Genomic DNA, 20,848 nt, shown 5'->3' with positions numbered 1-20,848 from the left:
AAAAAAATTCTACCCCTTGAGCCTTGCACAATCTTTCCAGGGCCGAATTGATCGACAAGGCTCTCATCATATACTCCCTCCTATCGTGTCTGTGCAGAATTGCAGACACTTTCAACCCTACTTCATGGCTTTTTTTCAACAGTGACCTGTACTTGTTAAGTAATTCTGCCGGTCTTCTACTTTTAATATCATTAGTGCCAACGTGTACAACTATATCACCTTTTGTGCCCTTAAAAGATGATATCTGCCCTACAACGTCATCAACCTTTGCCCCTGGCAGACATACCCTGGTCCTGTTCCACCTATCCTTTTTACACAATATATTTCCCGTTTTCAACCAGATTGCGCTGGTTCCTTTGGGACCAGCGCAATCTGCCTTGGGGGTTGCTGCTGTGTTGCGTGATGACCAAGTGCAAGCTCTGGCGTTGATGTGGGCAGCTGAGAGCCTGATGGGCCCCTCAATTTAGATCTTTCGAGGGCATCCACCCTGTCCTTCAAACTCTCATATAGGCCCATAACTACACTGAATTCCAGTCCGGAATTCAGTGTAGCCTGATTTCCTTACACTCCTTACATCGCGCACACACAAAGACATCCCCCATGGCAATATCATGTTCCGTTCCAGATAGTTCGGCAAACATTTCAGAAGTTGCACATTTTTTTAGGCTGTGATGCGTTGGAGAATCGCCCCCCCCCGCAGTTCTTCCCCGAGTCACAGCACTCCTGCCACTTTGTGCCCGTTGCTTTGCTGCTCTAGTTTGGGGCATGATATTTTAAATTAATAAGATCAATTAATTAAATTAATTAAATGTCAGTACTACGCTATCTAATAGAAACAGTGAAGCGTATTACTGTTTCTATAATTATACGATAGAGCTACCTAACTACCTCAATTAAAAATTTGAATTCCCTATCACTATATACAAAAACAATGCCTGCAATATTCAAATGAAATAACGGTTTTATAAAGTATTACGTATATCTACAAAAACTGTTTATACAAATTAAAATAAAAATAACCAGCGTAATTAGAACTATAAGACTACGTATTAAGTACAATATAAAATAACAATTATGTAAATAAAAAGCAAAAACTTATCGTTTTTTTCGGAGCCTGTAATTTGCAGCTGTATTTTCTAAAGAGAGTCAGCGCCCTCTTTAATGCAATTGTAACAGCAAATTTGAAATACTGTGGTTCAAGTATGGAGAACTCATTTGATAAAAGACATTCAGCTTCTTGAATGTGTCCAAAGATGGGCAATTTGCATGGTGGGATCAGCAAAATCATGACAGTAATAGGAAAGACTCTGATTATGTAGGCTACAGAACTTCGCAATCAGGCACCTCAGAGGTAACCTGGTTAGAAAAATAAATGAAGGTGGAATTTTCATTGTTATAATGAATTCTAGAACTACGAGCCATAAATTCAAATTACTGGTCAAGAGGTTTAGATTAGATTGTAGGAAGATTTCTTTTAGCAAGCAAGTTGCAGATTACTGGAACAAGTTGCTTTCACAGGAGGTCGAAGCTGGTAGTATGAATGAATTCAAAAGTTATTGGAATAATTACCTATGTGGGACAGGATGCAGATAACTGTAGTTTCTTATCTACTTTTTTTTTTTTTTTTTTTTTGGCCAACCAGTGCAGCAAAAGCCTGTGACTTCCTTGCATTATATGGCTAATAGTAATATTAAGACTAGAACAGATGCTAATACTTATACCAGTGAAACTTGTTGTACAGGCAGGCATAAAGAATAGGATAGACTACGTGTTTTCTGAGGTGTTCTACAGACACCAACAGTCTTATGTGAGATGTTTTTGAAAGTTTCATTAACATTTTTGTTATTTTGAATAATCAAGACAAAAACACTGAAGGCTATAATTTTGTGGAGTTAATTTATTTCCAGTGAATTTATTTCACCAAATGTGAAATAAATTTTTTTTTTAAATTTTTAAATGTTGGAAAATAGAAGAAAGTAACTGGAAAGATTGTAACCTTCTTTATATTTTGTCTATAATGTTTTTTTTTTTTTTTAATTTTCAGCAAAATTAATACAATTATTTGAAAATAAAAGGTGTGAAAAAACACAGATTTTCAAAATGTTTATTTTTTTATTATTTATTATTGCAATACAGCAATATATTGTAAGTTCCAAGCAGAAATAAATTTCTGGAAAAAATTTTTTCCCGAAATTAAAAAGAAAGTTTACTCCTGTTAGGTGTAGCACTACCATTTCTGTAACAATTATTGGCACCATGACTGCAGAGTTAATATCAATAATATTAATATTATTCTAACACTCAGGCCCTTTGGCAACATATTAAAAAAAAAAAAAAAAAAAAATTTAAATCAGAATCAAAACATTTAAGCCTCTGAACAAGTTTCAAAAATGCAATTTTTTTTTTTTTTATGAAAAGGCAAAAATATACATAAAAATGATATTTATATATGGAGTACTTACTTCGATGTTAACATCCTGCATTCCATGAAACTGAATATTAAAAAATGGTACCTTTCCCCCTTCTTCAATTTTGATACGCTGGTTATCTTTCTAAAGCAAAAATTTTAATTTTTTATAGAAAGGGCATAAAAAAAAATAGGCAAACATATTACATCCGATAAACCAAAATTGCAATGCAAATGTAAGGTATGCTGAACTTTATGCAAGGTATTTAGTTTACATTTCATAATTCTGAATTTTACTTTCATGTTTAGATTGAAACTATTCCATTTAAATATACCAGTTTGACTGGAACAGTACTGATTTCAGAGAAATTGCCTCAAGAGGGTAAGTAAAAAACATCACATTTGCATTAGTTTTACTGTATTATAAAAACTTAAAGATTTGAAATCTGCATCAGCAGACAAAAATGTAAAATAATATATCACATAATACTCATACTTTTTTGATCTAATTGTACATTTTATTTGGATTTATAAAACCTTTATTACCTATGTGTATAGCAGAAAATGCAAATTTACAATGAATAACTTAACACAGAAAAAAAAAAAATGCTTAAATAATGAAATTTATCAGCTATTCTCTGCCACGATCCCAACCTATTTGCTTGTGTTAAATATCCATTAGTCAAGTGGCCAAATGTTTTAAATTAAGAGTGAGAGAGGTTATAAAAAAAATTTTAAAAACCCCTAAATTATCGTTGTTTAATGGCTCCAAAAAAAAAAGAATTACAAATTGGTATTAGCATTAGAAGAGGCATATCATGCAAGACAGCAAGCCAATACAGCATCAGCCAAAAAAAAAAAAAAAAAAAAAACCTTCCAATTTCACCCACCCATTCACTCCAAAAGCTTGTCCAGTTCTTCCTTGAATTTATTTAAGCTATCAACTTCTGCAATGACAGATGTAATTTTGTTCCATCGATCAAATGATTAAATACAAATCTCTGCCTAACTTATTCTTTCCTCAATTTGAATTTATGCCCCCTCAGGTTCATGATCTGAGCAAGATGAAGAATCCCATCAGCACTGAGCCTGCTCAAACCATTCAAGGCCTTATACACCTCAATCAGATCACCTCACAGGTGAGGCAATCTGATTGAGGTGTATAAGATCGCCTCGCAGGTGCCTAGTCTCCAGATTATGCAATTCGAACTATCGTTATCAAGCCAAACATCAATATCAAGTGGACCAATTTGATTCATCCCCTTCCTTTTAGAGATTATATAAGTAAAGAAGTTCTTGCTATGTTTCTTTGCATTCTTTGCCAAAGATTTTTCATAATCTGTCTTCACATGCCTAACCTCCTTTGTGACTTGATTACAGACTAGCTTATATCTACCATAGACTTCAGTGTCACCTGATAATTTATATGCATCCCATGCATTTTTATTTTCTGCCACAAATCTCATTAGTTCATGTGACATCCATTTAGGCCTAAGTGGATGTTATTTAGGCCTAAATTGCTTCCCATTTATAATTTTCTGTTGGTTATATCATCAGTTAGACCCACTGTGTAGAATTTAAAAAACTGTCTGAGACCACTATAGTCACCTTTATGAAAGCAAAAACATACCCTTTAACCCTGATGGTAGTTACATCTTTAATTCAATCCCACATCAGAATACTATGATCACTGCCGCCTAGTGGTTCCTTTATCAGCAAATTCGTAATGCACGAATAATTACTGCTGATAATCAGATGAAGAGCAGTATTCCCTCTGGTTGCCTCTCAAACATATTGCTGTAGAAACACTCATCCAAGAAATCCACAAAAGTCTTGCTAGTGTGCGAGTGACCAAAACGCAAGTTCCAGTCAATATCTGGGAAGTTAAAATTCCCCATTATAAGACATTTTGATTTACTGACCCACTCTATTTCTCTGTACAGTTGTTGGTTGTACTCGTCAGAGTAGGCACGTGCCATGAGTAAATACTCAGGGTAGGCAGTAGACATTTATAAAGTAAATTCTAAATAAAAGGCCTTGTAGCTATAAAACAATATGTAAAAATATTTTAAACAAAAAATATTTACTCACAATTTTAGTTGTAGATGAACTCCATTCTTCTCTCTTTGCTAGTACTAAAAATATCGGTCACTTTTTTCATAGAAATTGTAAGTTGGACTTTCAATGGAAATTAAAGCAAGTGACGAATGCCTTTCATTTTTCATTCTATTTCTGGTGAAGCCTTTGATTCTTTTCAAAGCTGAAAATGAAGCAGCAGCTTCATTTTCAGCTTTGAAAATTGCAGCAGCTTCACCGCTTCATTTTGAAACATGAAAGTAAGCAAATTTTGAATTGGTTTATCCTGGAAAACTTGTGCATTATAAATTCCAGCTAGATCAGTTTTGAGGCTTATGACAATGAAGATGTCACCATAATTCTTTTCTAAACTTTCTAATGCATCCTTATCAATTTGACTAGCTAGTTTTTGAAACTTTTTACTATCGACTAATGAAATAAATTGTAAAATTTTAAACTCACTGTATCTTGCTTCCATATGCTTCAAGATATCATTCAATATTAGACAGAATATTCTTTCCCTTTCTTCTTTAATTGGACCTTTTGATTCAATCAAGTTATTTTCTTTGCAACATCCTTCAAACTTCTCATATATATCATCAAAATGTCTGCGCAGATCCTCGAGCGAATTTATCGTTTCTCTTTAATACTTTCAATGCAGTATGGAATATCTATAATTTTAGTTTGTAAGATATTGAAGAGTGTGTCAGTTTTAATTAAAATTTTATCATAAACCATAAGAAGAATGTATGTTGAATCTTGCATTAACCAATTATAAAATCCATTGCTCCTCACTAAGGTATCTGAATCCCACAATAAAGGATTGCTGTTAATGCCGTTGAAAAGTTTGCAAAGGTCACTATGATAGTGTAAAATAGTTTGTGCTAGTTTTGAGTTAGAACTCCATCTTGTCAGTGCAGCCTTTGGAATGCATTTCTGCACTATGTCATCAAGAAATTGTGTTCATTTTGTAGTGATTAAAAAATGAGGCAAGACCCTCAATAGTCTTGAAAAATATTGTGCATTCAGATATGAATTTCACTGACTGAGACAGAACAAGACTCAACTTGTGAGCATAGCAATGCGTAAATAATGCTGATGTTGCTTTTGTCTTACTTTATATTGAACGCCATTTAACTGCGATGCCATTACCGATGCTCCATCATATGTCTGTGCTATAAGTTTATCAGCACAGATGTATTTTTCTAAATTTTTAAATATGCATTCTGTTACACCAGTAGCTGTTCTGTCTTTAAGTTCGTCAAATCTAATATATATCTTAAAACTGTGGGACACTGAGCTGTATTTGAAATATCAATTATTTCATCCACTTCTACAGCAATGAATGGGGATCTTGCGATTTCTTCTTTAATATTATTTTCTACAGCTATTCCTACTGTTTCAATCAAGTCATTTTGGATCTTGTTACAAACCCCCAAAAAAACGGATGATGTCTGTAAATGTTGTTCCAATTTTTCATCAAATTTTGCAGTGTAGTTCAGTAATTCAATATAGTTTCCACAATTTAAAGAGGATTTGCCTTCATTATTACTGTGAAAAGCAAGTTCTTGTTTAATCAAAAAGCAAGTAGCAGATATTAACTTTTGCAGTTTGTCTCTGTTCTCCTTTACCTTTTTATTGTGAATTTCAACACTAAATTTTTTCAGCTTATCTATGCTCAAGTCGATTCATGTAGATCTGAATGTTTTCAATGATATTTGGCTTTCATAATGCACAGCAGATCTTTCGTGTTTATTTAAAGCATTAGGCAAATTATTTAAATCACAATATCTGGTTCTCACCCATACACTTTCACTGGATACAGAAAATAACAAGCATGGGAAACAAAAGAGTCTGTTTGTTATAATATAGCTGCACAACCAATTTTTCTTGCTGTACCATGTGGTTTGACTGGAACAGTACTATTTTTTTGTCCCTTTACACTGTTGAAGTTGTTTCAGTTCAGGTGTTGGTTTTCCACTTTTAATCACATTAGACTTTTCTTCATAAGAAGTGTGCCTGAAGATTAGAAATATTTTTAAGAGATTTACTGTTCATATTTGAAAAGGGATAAATTTTGAAATAAAGTATTTGTAAAGTAATAAAGTATTAGCTCTATCACTAGAGGCAAACGATACAACACACGTGCATACACTCCTCACTCTGCAAAGACCGATGGCACACTGAAGAGAAGGTAGGAATTATTCTGCCTTTATAATATGGTATTTCATCATCTGGAGCTGCTTAACATGGCACGTGGTTTAACGTGTTAGTATATATATTGAGGTTGAAAGGCGCAGGGAAATTGTGCCTGTCTAACCTCAAAATATTACTAAATAATACATTAAATTTCATGCATTAAATTAATATTTTTATAATGAATTGGAAATCATTTACTTTTTATATTTAATAATTAAAGTTTATAATTTTAGTCTGGTTAGACACTGCCTACTTTGTCTACCCAGAGGGCACATCCCTGCATCAGAGTCATTAGGACTATAACATACTCCTACTTTCATTTTTGCTTTTTGAGTGCTTATGTCAATCCAAACTGACTTAATATTGCACTGTACATCTATATCAACTAGATGCCGTGCTTTAGATTTTATGTTTTTCTTAACTAACAGCATAACACCTCCTCCCTTCCTATCCTATCTTTCTATTCTGTACATATTGTACTCTCCAAATTCCAATTCTGCACTGCTTATATCTGTGTGACATCATGTCTCTGACATCCCAACAATATCTGGCAATGATGTGTTGACCAGCACTTCAAATTCATCAAATTTATTTACTATACTCCTAGCATTAGTGCACATGCAAGTATGGAGGCACTTGTTCTTACTCTTAGTTACCCTAACACAGCCCATATATTTACTTTAGCATTAGCATTAGTAGAGGCATATGATGCAAGAAAGCAAGCTTATGCAGCATCAGCCAAAAAAAAACAAAAAAAAACCCACTTCCACTTCACCCCTCTGTTCATTCAAAATACCTGTTCAGCTGAGCCTTAAATTTATTTAGGCTATCAACTTCCACGACAAGGGATGGAAGTCTGTTCCAACTACCCGCTGGCTAAAGGCAAATTTCCTCACATCTATCCTACATCTGTCTTTCCTCAATTTGAATTTATGCCCTCTCAGGTGATTATTCTGAGCAAGAGGAAGAATCCCATCAGCATTGAGCATGCTCAAACCATTCAAGACTTTATACACCTCTATCAGATCACCTCGCTGGTGCCTAGTCTCCAGACACTGTAATTTGCAAAACTTAAGCCTTTCTTCTTAAGTGTAGGGCTTTACTTTTTCAGTGATGACTCCCCTCCCCAGTCCCTGACATCCCCAGCATCTCGCTTTCCAGGCTCATTCTAACAGAAGCAGTGCATGAATCACTTCACCTCTGTCTGTTGCTGCTGTTAATCTTTTAGTCTGTGAATCCCCCCCCCCCAAGCTAGCAGTTTTCCAACCCACCTAAAACTGCCTCGATAGCATCAGCAAATAAACTTGCACCCTTTCTATTTAAGTGTATCCCATCACTGTAGAAGCAGTCTCTGTTGTTAACAATCATAGACCATGCTGAGAAAAATTCTACCCCAATGAGCCTTGCACAAACTCTCCAGGATCGAATTGATTGACAAGGCTCTCATCATATACTCCCTCCTGTCATGTCTGGGCGGGATTGTAGACACTTTCAAATTTAACTCCAACTCACGACTTTTTTTCAGCCTTGACCTGTACTTGCTTAGTAAAACCACAGATCTCCTACACTTAATGTCATTGGTGCCAACGTGTACAATGATATCACCTTTTTTCCCTGGCAGACGTACCGTGGTCCTATTCCACCTATCCTTTTGGCACAATATATTTCCTGTTTCCCTGACAATTGATTCACCAACAATAACTAGCTCCCATGGGACCAGCACATTCTGCCCTAAAGGTTGCCGTTGTGTTGGTTGGTGCATAAGAGTGTGCTCTGGTGTTGAGTTGAGCAGCTGAGAACTTGATGGGCCCCTCATTTTAATTCCTTTGAGGGCATCCACCCGACTCTTCAAGTTCTCATAGAAGCCCATCAGACTGCTGAGCTGGCACCTAATTTCTTCACATTCTCTGCACCTAGCACAAACAAAGACATCCTTCATGGCTAGATCATGTCCTTTTCAAGAGAGATCTGCAAACATGTATGATGTCATCTTAATGTGAGTTAGTAGAACACACCATGTTTTCTCCCACCATGAATCATACAAACTTCGATGTCTCATTTTGCACATTTTTTTTAGACTGTGATGCATTGGAGAATCGTCCCCTAAGTAGTGCCAAAGTTTGGATATGGGATATCAGAGACGTGGTGTCACACAGATATAAGGGATGCAGAACTGCAATTTGGGGAGTACAACGTCTACAGAAAGGATAGACAGGATAGGAAGGGGGGAGGGGTTATGCTACTAGATACGAAACACATAAAAACCAAGGAAGTGAAGCCAGTCGACATCACCAGACAGTGCAGTGTTGAGTCAGTTTAGTGTGACATAAGCATTGGGAGATCAAAATTGAGAGTAGGAGTGTGCTATAGGCCTAATGACTCTGAGGAGTATAATAAGGAACTGTACAGGGAAATAGAGTGGGCCAGTAAATCAGAGATTCTTATAATGGGAGATTTTAATTTCCCAGATATTGACTGGAATTTGGGGGCTGGTTACTCACATACTAGCAGGGCTTTTGTGGATTTATTGGATGATTGTTTTCTACATCAGCATGTTCGGGAGGCAACTAGAGGGAGTAATACTCTTGATTTGATTATCAGCAGTGATTCTTCATGCATTAAGAATCTGCAGATAAATGAACCACTAGGTGGCAGTGATCACAGTGTGCTGAAGTGGGATTTACTCAAAGAGGTAACTACCATTAGGGGTAAAGGGAAGGGTTATTGCTTCCGTAAAGGCGACTACGATGGACTGAGACAGTATTTAAATTCTATACAGTGGGACCAACTGATGATGTTACCAACAGCAAATTCAAAATGGGAAGCATTCAAAGAACTTATCTTGGAAGCTACTAGGCTTTACATACCAACTAAGAAATATTGTTCAAGGTTTCGGCCAAAATGGATGTCAGATGAACTAATGAGGCATATGGCAGAGAAGAAAAATGCATGGGATACTTACAAATTAACACATGACACAGAAGCCTATGATAGATACAAGTTGATATGCAACCAAGTTACAAAGGAGGTTAGGCAGGCAAAGGCAGATTACGAGAAATCCTTGGCAAGGGATGCAAAGAAAAACAGCAAAGAATTCTTTACTTATGTTAACTCTAGAAGGAAGGGGATGAATCAGATTGGTCCACTTGATATTGATGGGTCAACTGTTGATGATCCTGCTCAGTAGCTAACAAACTAAATGAATATTTTGCATCGACATTCACACATGAGGAGTTATTCAGCAAGGGGAATGCCAGAGGTGTATTCAACTGTAGCAGTAAGCTACAGAATCTTGAAATAACTGGGAGTAAAGTGGAGGAGAAACTGTTGAAGATAAACACAAGAAAGGCACCCGGGGTGGATGGGATCTATCCAGTTATATTAAAGGAGGCAGCAAAGGAAGTAAGCAAACCCTTAGCCATAATTATGAGAGCTTCCTTGGACTCAGGGGAGGTACCCATAGACTGGAAATGTGCAAATGTGACCCCAATTCACAAAGGAGGATCAAAGGCTGACACAAGTAATTATAGACCTGTGAGCTTAACTTCTGTTCCAGGAAAATTAATGGAGGCACTGGTTAAAGAAGCACTGCAGGATCATTTAGACAAGACTTCAGTTATAGCTCAGACACAGCATGGTTTTGTTAAGGGGAAGTCTTGCCTGACCAACTTGATTGGATATTATGATGCAGTCACAAAAGAACTGGATGCAGGGAATAACTTTGATATTATATACTTGGATCTTAGAAAGGCTTTTGATACTGTTGCACATGGAAGACTGCTACACAAATTGGAGCAGTGTGACATTGGAGGCAAATTGCTGCTATGGATAAAGGGGTGGTTAAGGGGGAGAAGACAGAGAGTGGTAATCAATGGACACTGCTCATCGTGGACTAATGTTATTAGTGGAGTCCCTCAGGGTTTAGTATTGGGGGGTCCATTATTGTTTTCTGTATTTATAAATGATATTGATGATGGTATATCAAGCTTAATGTCCAAGTTTGCAGATGATACAAAGGTTGGCAGGGTTGTCAAGGACACTACTGACACTATGCTGCTGCAATCTTCAATGCAGCAGCATAGTGGGCTGAGAGGTGGCAAATGAAGTTTAACATTGACAAATGTAAAGTACTACACATGGGATACAGCAATCCCAGAGCAATGTATCAACTCTGTGGTACTACACTGACAGTGGTAGAGAATGAAAGGGACTTGGGGGTGGTTGTGCAGGCAGATATGAAGTGCTCTGAGCAGTGCAGAGGGGCTGCAAGAGTAGCTCATGGAGTATTGTCAATGATATATAGGAATTTTTCCAGCAGGGATAAGGAGGTGATTATTCCACTGTATAAGGCAATGGTCAGGCCACACCTAGAGTGCTGTATACAGGTCTGGAGGCCTCATTTCAAGAAGGATGTAGAGCTGCTGGAACGAGTACAGAGAAGGGCAACAAGATTAGTGAATGGAACAAAGGGGTGCTCTTACGAAGAAAGGCTTAAGTTTTGCAAATTACAGTGTCTGGAGACTAGGCACCAGCGAGGTGATCTGATAGAGGTGTATAAAGCCTTGAATGGTTTAAGCATGCTCAATGCTGATGGGATTCTTCCTCTAGCTCAGAAAAATCACCTCAGAGGGCATAAATTAAAATCGAGGAAAGACAGATGTAGGATAAATGTGAGGAAATTTGCCTTTAGCCAGCGGGTGGTTGGTTGGTGGAACAGACTTCCATCCCTTGTGGTGGAGGTTGATAGCCTAAATAAGTTTAAGGCTCAGCTGGACAGGTATTTGGAACGAACAGAGGGGTGAAGTGGAAGTGGGGTTTTTTTCTTTTTTTTTTTTTTTTTGGCTGATGCTGCATAAGCTTGCTTTCTTGCATCAAATGCCTCTACTAATGCTAATGCTAATGCTAATGTTTAGTACAATATCACCCTTAATTTAATTAACAATAAAAAGCCTTGGACAATCTCTCAGAGCTGAATTGATTGACAAGGCTTCTCATCATATATGCCCTCCTATTGTGTCTGGGCAGGATTGCAGACACTTTCAAATTTAACCCTAAATTGCAACTTTTTTTCAACACTGACCTGTACTAGTTAAGCAAATCTGTAGATCTCCTACTCGTAATGTCATTAGTGTCAAAGCGTACAACAATATCACCCTTTGTACCCTTAAAAGATGACATCTGCACAACATCATCAACCTTTGCCCCTGGAAGGCTTACACTGGTCCTATTCCACGTATCATTTTTGCACAATATATTTCCTGCCTCCCTGACAACTGAGTCACCGAAAATAACTAGCTTCTGTGGGACCAGTGCATTCTGCATTGAAGATTGCTGCTCTCTTGCCTGATGCACGAGTGAGTGCTGGTGTTGAGTTGCATAGCCAAGAGCTTGATGGGTCTCCCATTTTAATTCCTTCGTGGGCATTGGGTAGATGCCCTCGAAGGAATTAAACTCTCATAGGTGCCCATCAAAATACTGAGTTGCTGCCTAATTTCTTGTCAATCTCTGCACCTAGCTTACACAAAAACATCCTCCTTGAATACCTAAATACCTAAGAATATCTAAACACAAAGATATATGCCGAACAAGTGAACTGGAGTTAAAATTTAATTATAATATATAACAATATCATCCAATTAATGCCAACCTAATTGATTCGAACTTTAGAGCTACTTATTTACGACAATTAAAAAAATTTGAACTCCCCTACCAATCACTGTATACTATAATAATGGCAACAAGATTTGAATGAAACACCCGTTCTATGTATATTAAGTAGTAATCTACAAAATCTTTAGCTAAATTAAAAATAAAATAATGAGCATGACTAGGATTATAAAGCTACTTACAGAGAACGATTTAATATGACAGTTGAATCAATAAAATGACAAAAGTATTCAAATACTTATCAATTTCATGGAGCTGGAAATTCACTGCTTGCACTTTGATAATCTTGACAACTATGTCAGTTCTTGTGTTCCAGTGGTTATGTTTAAATTGGAAATATTGTCTTGGTGGTATTTTGAGCAATGTCATTGACCCAAAATTTAATGTAGTTTTAATTAAACAAAGCTAAATAGTTGCTATGTTGTTTACTGTTGGTGTTATTATCAGTTTTGGGGCTTATTGAATAGTAGATATATAACAGTCTATGAAAGAATAGGGCATCTAGAAAGAGATGTGAAAACCCAAACGATAAGTCAGAGAGAGAGAGAGAGAGCAAGAGAGAGAGAGAATATAATGATGCTTTTGTTTCATTATATTCTCTCTCTCTCTCTATCTCTTTCTCTCTCTCTCTCTCTCTCTCTCTAAAAAAGCAAAGAGAATGGTTAAAGAAAAGAAGATATGGTTGGAGAGCTAGCTGCAAGAACTGTGAGATGTTAATAAGGGGAAGAAGATGTTATATGGATTAATGAAAAATAGGATGAGGGATAGGGAGGAACAATATTACCTGTATAATGAAATGGAAAGAATAATTGCAGAGGAGGTAGAAATAAGGATATCATCAACTGGTACAATACCACCATTCTGCTTACTAGAGTGGTGAAATCCAATTTAGTATTCAGAGCAAAGCTCGGGCATTCCCTCATCCCTTCCACCATCACACAGTATCATTGATATCTTTTGACGTTATGAGGGGCATCATAGCGAGTAAAAATCTCCTTTACATTTCAAGGGTACAGCACTATAATGGTGTTCACAGGCTGGCTGCCAGACAGTCCACCTGATGGAAAATCTATTGATAACCCTCAAGGAGGATCTGAATCAACTAGTGTATAATTTTGCTGCCTCTACTCTGTCAGTTAGTAACTGGAGGAAGTATGAGAGTGTGCATGCAGGGGCATTGTAAAGGATATATTATGGCAATTAGATGGGTACATTCTTTTGATGTGTATGCCATATCCTAAAATTTCTTTACTTCAGACAACATGTTCTCCCCACCTTTTCTTAACATTGAATACATCATGAATAGTCAAAACTATTGGAACAAGGCATCATGAATAGTCAAACTATTGGAACAAGGCATCATGAATAGTCAAACTATTGGAACAAGGTATCATGAATAGTAAAACTATTAGAACAAACTTACTTGCAAAAAGATTGAAACCTCCCAAAATATTTCCTCATTCATTTCAGAAATATGAGTGGTCTCAGTTCCAATCTCAATGATGCTCATTTCCACTTACAACCTTCCAATCTCCACTTACTTTTTCTGAAGGAATCCCAATTATCTGTTGATTCAATGACAGGTCATCTCAGTTGTCCTACTTATTTGTTGTATGATTCCTTTGGCTTCAAAGGTAGTAATTGTGCATATGTCCACTCTGATATTCCATGTCAGTGATTTAGTAATTTGGAATCTTGTCTTTTCGATCTTCTCTGGCTTAAAATCTTCCTATCCCATTCTATCAAATTCATCTGTTTCCCCTAGATTTTTAATTTGTCTAAATCCATTAATCACTTTGGAATTCATTAACTTTCTCTCTTTGAAAGTTGACTTGACCCAGTCTAACTTTCCTAACAGTGAAAATATTTCCCTTTGTGATTTTAACATTCACAACTCCAGCTGACTTCTGTTTTCTAGTCACATGGACCCAGCTGATTGAGGTGTTGAGGCTTTTGCAATTACTAATGGCCTTGCATAGATTGTTCATTTATCTACCAGAATACCAGACCATCCTAACTACACAGCCAACACTGTCTTCTACCTTCTCCACTAATGCAGGTTTTCCTATTCATAGTTTTGCTGATGATAGCACATTGAATTCCACTTCCAGTTTGAGAAACCTTCTCCTGCTCAGACCTTTCAACTTCTCGAATATTCACTACCAATTCCTTAAATGCATATCTCAAGGTAATTCTCCTATGGAACAAAGATAACTTACGAGCAATTGATTTCACTCATTTTAAACTCAGTCCTGACATATATCTTGCAAAAAAGATTCCTCTGCTCTGTCTTTGATAACACTCAGATTTTATGACAAGATCACATATCTCTATCAGGGATCTTGACTTCTAATCTCTCTCTCTTAGCATGAGCACATCACAAATACTGCTTCCTCTATATATAAAAAACTGGGTTTTCTCTTTCGCTCTTGGTGTTATTTTTCTTCCAAACAGCTGTTTGGAAGAAATGTAACTGTAGAAATTGCAAATCTGCCCTAGCTTGGAATATTGTTCCCATATCTGGGATGGTGTCCCCAAAACTTCTCTCTTAGACTTTTAGATTCCATTCAAAAGATGGCAGCTAGATTAATTAATGACTCATCACTAACGAAGTCTCTCCACTCTCTGTCTCATAGATGTTCTGTTTCTGCTGCATGCCTATTCAATGGGCAGAGTTCTTCTGAACTGGCTTCTATAATTTGTGCTCTCTCTTTCAGACAGTATCTGCAACCAGTCAGTATCTTTTCATTGTCCAACTTAAAACTCCCAGAATGAACTTTTCATCATTTTTAATTATTTGTTCAACTTCGGTTTTCTGGAACGACCTCCATTTATACGTATTTCCTATACATTACAATCTATATAAATTCAAGTCTAATGTCAACAAGTATCTTTTTTCATCTTCTCAACCTTCAACCCATGCAGGATACTAAGTACCAAAGGTTCCAACACTTTTCATGCTTGGGATTCCACTGAAAAAAAAAAAAAAAAAAAAAACTCTCATGGTCTGAGTGACACCATGTGCCTGATATCACCACAATGTCTGCATTTTATGACATAATCAGCAGTTAGCATTAGCATTAACATTAGCTGTGGCAAATGATGCAAGAAATCAAGCTTATGCAGCATTAGCCAAAAAAAAATCAAATCCCATTTCGCCCATCCATTCACTCCAAATGCCTGTCTAGCTTAGACTTAAATTAAATTTATTTAAGCTATCAACTTCCACAACAAGAAATGGAAGTCTATTCCAGCAATCAACTATGCACTGGCTAAAGGCAAATTTCCACACATCTATTTTACAACTGTCTTTTCTCAATTTGAATTGCTACAGAGTTAAATCATAAAATAGCAAATTATATTTTTATATTTTTTTTTAGGTAGAATTTTTTTCAGCCTGGACTGTACTTGTTAACAGGAGAGATTGCTTCTACAGGGATGGGATTCACTTAAATAGAAAGAGTGCAAGAATATTTGCTGATGCTATTGAGGCAGTGTTAGGTGGGCCGGAAAACTGCTAGCTTGGAGGGAGACAAAGAGATTCTTGCACTGCTTCTATTGGAATGAGCAGAAGCCTGAAAAACAAGTGCAGGATATTTCAGAGACTGCTGGAAGTCATTGCGGTACAATTAAACACATGGGTTGTGTTAGGGTAGCTAAGAATAGAAACAGGTGCATGTATACTTGCGTGTACACCAATGCTAGGAGTTTAGTAAATAAATTTGATGAATTTGAGGTATTGCTCAAAACATCAAAGGCAGATATTGTTGGAATATCAGAGATGTGGTGTCACACAGATATAAGGAATGCAGAACTGGAATTTGGGGAGTACAACGTCTACAGAAAGGATAGACAGGATAGGAAGGGAGGAGGGGTTATGCTATTAGTTAAGAAACACTTAAAATCCAAGGAAGTGAAGCCAGTCGACATCGATGGACAGGGCAGTGTCGAGTTAGTTTGGTGTGACATAAGCATAGGTAAATCAAAATTGAGAGTAGGAGTGTGCTATAGGCTTAATGACTCTGATGAGTATAATAAGATACTGTACAGGGAAATAGAATGGGCCAGTAAATCAGAGAGTCTTATAATGGGAGATTTTAATTTCCCTGCTATTGAATGGAATTTGTGGGTTGGTCACTCACACACTAGCAAGGCTTTTGTGGATTTATTGGATGATGGTTTTCTACACCAGCATGTTCGGGAGGCAACTAGAGGGAGTAATACTCTTGATCTGATTATCAATAGTGATTCTTCATGCATTAAGAATCTGCAGATAAAGGAACCACTAGGTGGCAGTGATCACAGTGTGCTGAAGTGGGATTTACTCAAGGAGGTAACTACCATCAGAGGTAAAGGGAAGGGCTTTTGCTTTAGTAAAGGCGACTATGATGGTCTGAGACAGTATTTAAATTCTATACAGTGGGACTGTTCGCTGTTGTTGTTGTTATATTGTTATTTGGAACATTAGCAACTAAGGCCATATTGCTCCGGGGATATGCAGTGGTCACTCTCTGACCTTTCCGCATCCTCCGTATTTGGTGGGCACGGGCTCGAATCCCGATCTAATCAAGAAGCGTGTGCTACGCACTGCTGCTCCTGCCCACCTGGCTACGGAGGCGCCCTACAGTGGGACCAACTGATGATGTTACCAACAGCAAATTCAAAATGGGAAGCATTCAAGGAACTAATCTTGGAAGCTACCAGGCTTTACATACCAACCAAGAAATATTGTTCAAGGTTCAGGCCTAAATGGTTGTCAGATGAACTAATGAGACATATGGCAAAGAAGAAAAACGCATGGGATACATACAAATTAATGGGTGACATGGAAGCCTATGATAGATATAAGTTGGTCTGTAACCAGGTCACAAAGGAGATTAGGCAGGCAAAGGCAGATTATGAGAAATCCTTAACAAAGGATGCAAAGAAAAACAGAAAAAGAGTTCTTTACCTATTTAAACTCAAGAAGGAAAGGGATGAATCAGATTGGTCCACTGGATGTTGATGGTTCAAAAGTTGAGGATCCTGCTCAGGTGGCTAACAATCTAAACAAGTATTTTGCATCTACATTCACACATGAGGAGTTATTCAGGAAGGGGAATGTCGTAGGTGAAGTAAACATTTGCAGTGAGCTAGATGATTTTCTAATAACTGAGAGGAAAGTGGAGGAGAAATTGTTGAGGATAACCATAAAAAAGGCACCCGGGGTGGATGGGATCTATCCAGTTATATTAAAGGAGGCAGCAAAGGAAGTAAGCAAACCCCTAGCCATAATTATGAGAGCTTCTTTGGACTCAGTGGAGGTACCCATAGACTGGAGATCTGCAAATGTAACCCCAATTCACAAAGGAGGATCAAAGGCTGACATAAGTAATTATAGACCTGTTAGTTTAACTTCTGTTCCAGGAAAATTAATGGAGGCACTGCAGGATCATCTAGACAAGAATTCAGTTATAGCTCAGACACAGCATGGTTTTGTTAAGGGCAGGTCTTGTCTGACCAATTTGATTGGATACTATGATGTAGTCACAAAAGAACTGGATGCAGGAAATAACTTTGATATTAGCATTAGTAGAGGCATTTGATGCAAGAAAGCAAGCTTATGCAGCATCAGCCAAAAAAAAAAAGAAAAAAAAAGAAAAAAAAAACCCACTTCCACTTCACCCCTCTGTTCGTTCAAAATACCTGTCCAGCTGAGCCTTAAACTTATTTAGGCTATCAACCTCCACCACAAGGGATGGAAGTCTGTTCCACCAACCAACCACCCGCTGGCTAAAGGCAAATTTCCGCACGTCTATCCTACATCTGTCTTTCCTCAATTTGAATTTATGCCCTCTCAGGTGATTTTTCTGAGCTAGAGGAAGAATCCCATCAGTATTGAGCATGCTTAAACCATTCAAGGCTTTATACACCTCTATCAGATCACCTCGCTGGTGCCTAGTCTCCAGACACTGTAATTTGCAAAACTTAAGCCTTTCTTCGTAAGAGCACCCCTTTGTTCCATTCACTAATCTTGTTGCCCTTCTCTGTACTCGTTCCAGCAGCTCTACATCCTTCTTGAAATGAGGCCTCCAGACCTGTATACAGTACTCTAGGTGTGGCCTGACCATTGCCTTATACAATGGAAATTTCTAAGATCCAAATATTATATATTTGGATCTTAGAAAGGCTTTTGATACTGTTGTGCATGGCAGACTGCTGCACAAATTGGAGCAGTGTGACATTGGAGGCAAATTGCTGCTATGGATAAAGGGATGGTTGAGTGGCAGAAGACAGAGAGTGGTAATCAATGGACACTGCTCAATGTGGACTAATGTTATTAGTGGAGTTCCTCAGGGTTCAGTGTTGGGTCCATTGTTGTTTTCTGTATTTATAAATGATATTGATGATGGTATATCAAGCTTAATGTCCAAGTTAGCAGATGATACAAAGGTTGGCAGGGTTGTTAAGGACACTACTGATACTATGCTGCTGCAACAGTATCGGGAAAGGTTGAGCAGATGGGCTGAGAGGTGGCAAATGAAGTTTAACATTGACAAATGTAAAGTACTACATATGGGAAACAGTAACCCCAGATCAACGTATCAACTCTGTGGTACTACGCTGACAGTGGTAGAGAATGAAAAGGACCTGAGGGTAATTGTGCAGGCAGATATGAAGTTCTCTGAGCAGTGCAGACGAGCTGCAAGAGTAACTCATGGTGTCTTGTCAATGATATACAGGAATTTTTCTAGCAGGGATAGGGATGTTATTATTCCCTTGTATAAGGCATTGATCAGGCCACACCTTGAGTACTGTATACAGGTCTGGAGGCCTCATTTCAAGAAGGATGTAGAGCTGCTGGAACGAGTACAGAGAAGGGCAACAAGATTAGTGAATGGAACAAAGGGTTGCTCTTACGAAGAAAGGCTTAAGTTTTGCAAATTACAGAGTCTGGAGACTAGGCATTGGCGAGGTGATCTGATAGAGGTGTATAAGGCTGTGAATGGCTTGAGCATGCTCAATGCCGATGGGATTCTTCCTCTTGCTCAGAATAATCACCTGAGAGGGCATAAATTCAAATTGAGGAAGGACGGATGTCAGATAGATGTGCGGAAATTTGCCTTTAGCCAGCGGGCAGTTGGTTTGTGGAATTGACTTCCATCACTTGTTGTTGAAGTTGATAGCCTAAACAAATTTAAGGCTCAGCTTGACAGGTATTTCGAACGAACGGAGGGGTGAAATGGGAGTAGTGGTTGTGCTTTTTTTTTTTTTTTTTTTTTGGCTGATGCTGAATAAGCTTGCTTTCTTGCATCATATGCCTCTACTAATGCTAATGCTAATATTTTGAAAATCAAGTAACAAAAATTTTGTTGGGAAAATTTTAGTTTGTAATCTGAGAAAGATGAAGAATCCCATCAGCACTGAGCTTGCTCAATCTGTTCAAGGCCTTATACACCTCAATCAGATTACCTCACAGGTAACTAGGCTTGAGGCATTGCAATTTTCATAACTTAAACCTTTCTTGGTAAAAGCACCCCTTTTTTCTCCCGACCAAACTTCATATCTTTCCTAAAATGAGGCCTCCAGACCTGTACACAGTACTCAAGGTGTGGCCTGACCATTGCCTTGTACAATGGGATAATCACCTCCTTGTCCCTGCCATCAATATTCCCAAATATTAAAGACAAGATTCCATGACCTGCTCTGGCTGCTCGTCTACAGTGATCAGTGAATTTCATATCTGACTACACAATTACTTCACTTCCAGGACTTTTTTACTCATCACTTCCCAGAGTACCACACAGCTGGTATGTTTCACTTGGGTTAAAATAAAAAAAAAATTAAAAAAAAAGGTAAATTGCAACCATTATCAAACTACTGCAAGATGGAAGCCTGCTCAGCAACTCATATTTAGGGAAATGGGCCATAATCTGCCAAGCTGGTCCTCTGTGGGTTGGCAGATCGACTGCATTTGCAGTCGATCTGCCTCTCACTGCAGATCGACTGCAGTGAGAGGTTTGAACCTAGGTGTACTCAAAAACCGTGTGGAAATGCACTTTCTGCTCTTGACCATTCAGCAACGGAGGCTTTTCACTTGGGTTACTGCTACCCATACGTGGTACTTTGCATTTGTCAATGTTAAGCTTCTCACACCATTTACCCAACTTTTCTAGAGCCTGTTTCAGTAGCATACCGTCTTTGCTGTCATTAACAACCCTGCCAAACCTTTGTATTGTCTGCAAGCTTAGATATTAAGCCTGATATGCCATCATCAATATCATTGATGAATACACAAAACAACAATGGGCCATCACTGAACCCTGGGAAACTCCACTAATAACATTAGTCCAGTAAGAGCAGTGTCCAGTGATTACCACTCTCTTTTGTCTCCCACTCAATCATCCCTTTATCCACTGTAGCAACTTGCCCTTAATACTATACCGCTCCAATTTGTACAGCAGTCTTCCATGTGTAACAGTATCATAAGCTTTCCTGAAATCCAAGTATATGATATCA

At 37.7% G+C, this 20,848-nt stretch overlaps 1 protein-coding gene across 1 annotated transcript in view; it reads right to left on the bottom strand.

Moving 5' to 3' along the window:
- The window catches only part of LOC150088255 (intermembrane lipid transfer protein VPS13A-like), a 3,009,916-nt gene that overhangs the window by 944,906 nt on the left and 2,044,162 nt on the right, over positions 1-20,848 (bottom strand). The window contains exon 54 of the mRNA XM_090370087.1: positions 2,463-2,552. Within this exon, the coding sequence (XP_090226213.1) occupies positions 2,463-2,552 (90 nt within the window). The remainder of the gene's footprint in view (positions 1-2,462; positions 2,553-20,848) is intronic.

Source organism: Mastigoproctus giganteus, chromosome 3 (assembly GCF_048544385.1).
Source record: "Mastigoproctus giganteus isolate SK-2022 chromosome 3, ASM4854438v1, whole genome shotgun sequence".
NCBI classification, from domain to species: domain Eukaryota; kingdom Metazoa; phylum Arthropoda; class Arachnida; order Uropygi; family Thelyphonidae; genus Mastigoproctus; species Mastigoproctus giganteus.
The sequence above is the reverse complement of the archived record's forward strand: the minus strand, read 5'-3'. Positions and strand labels throughout refer to the sequence as shown.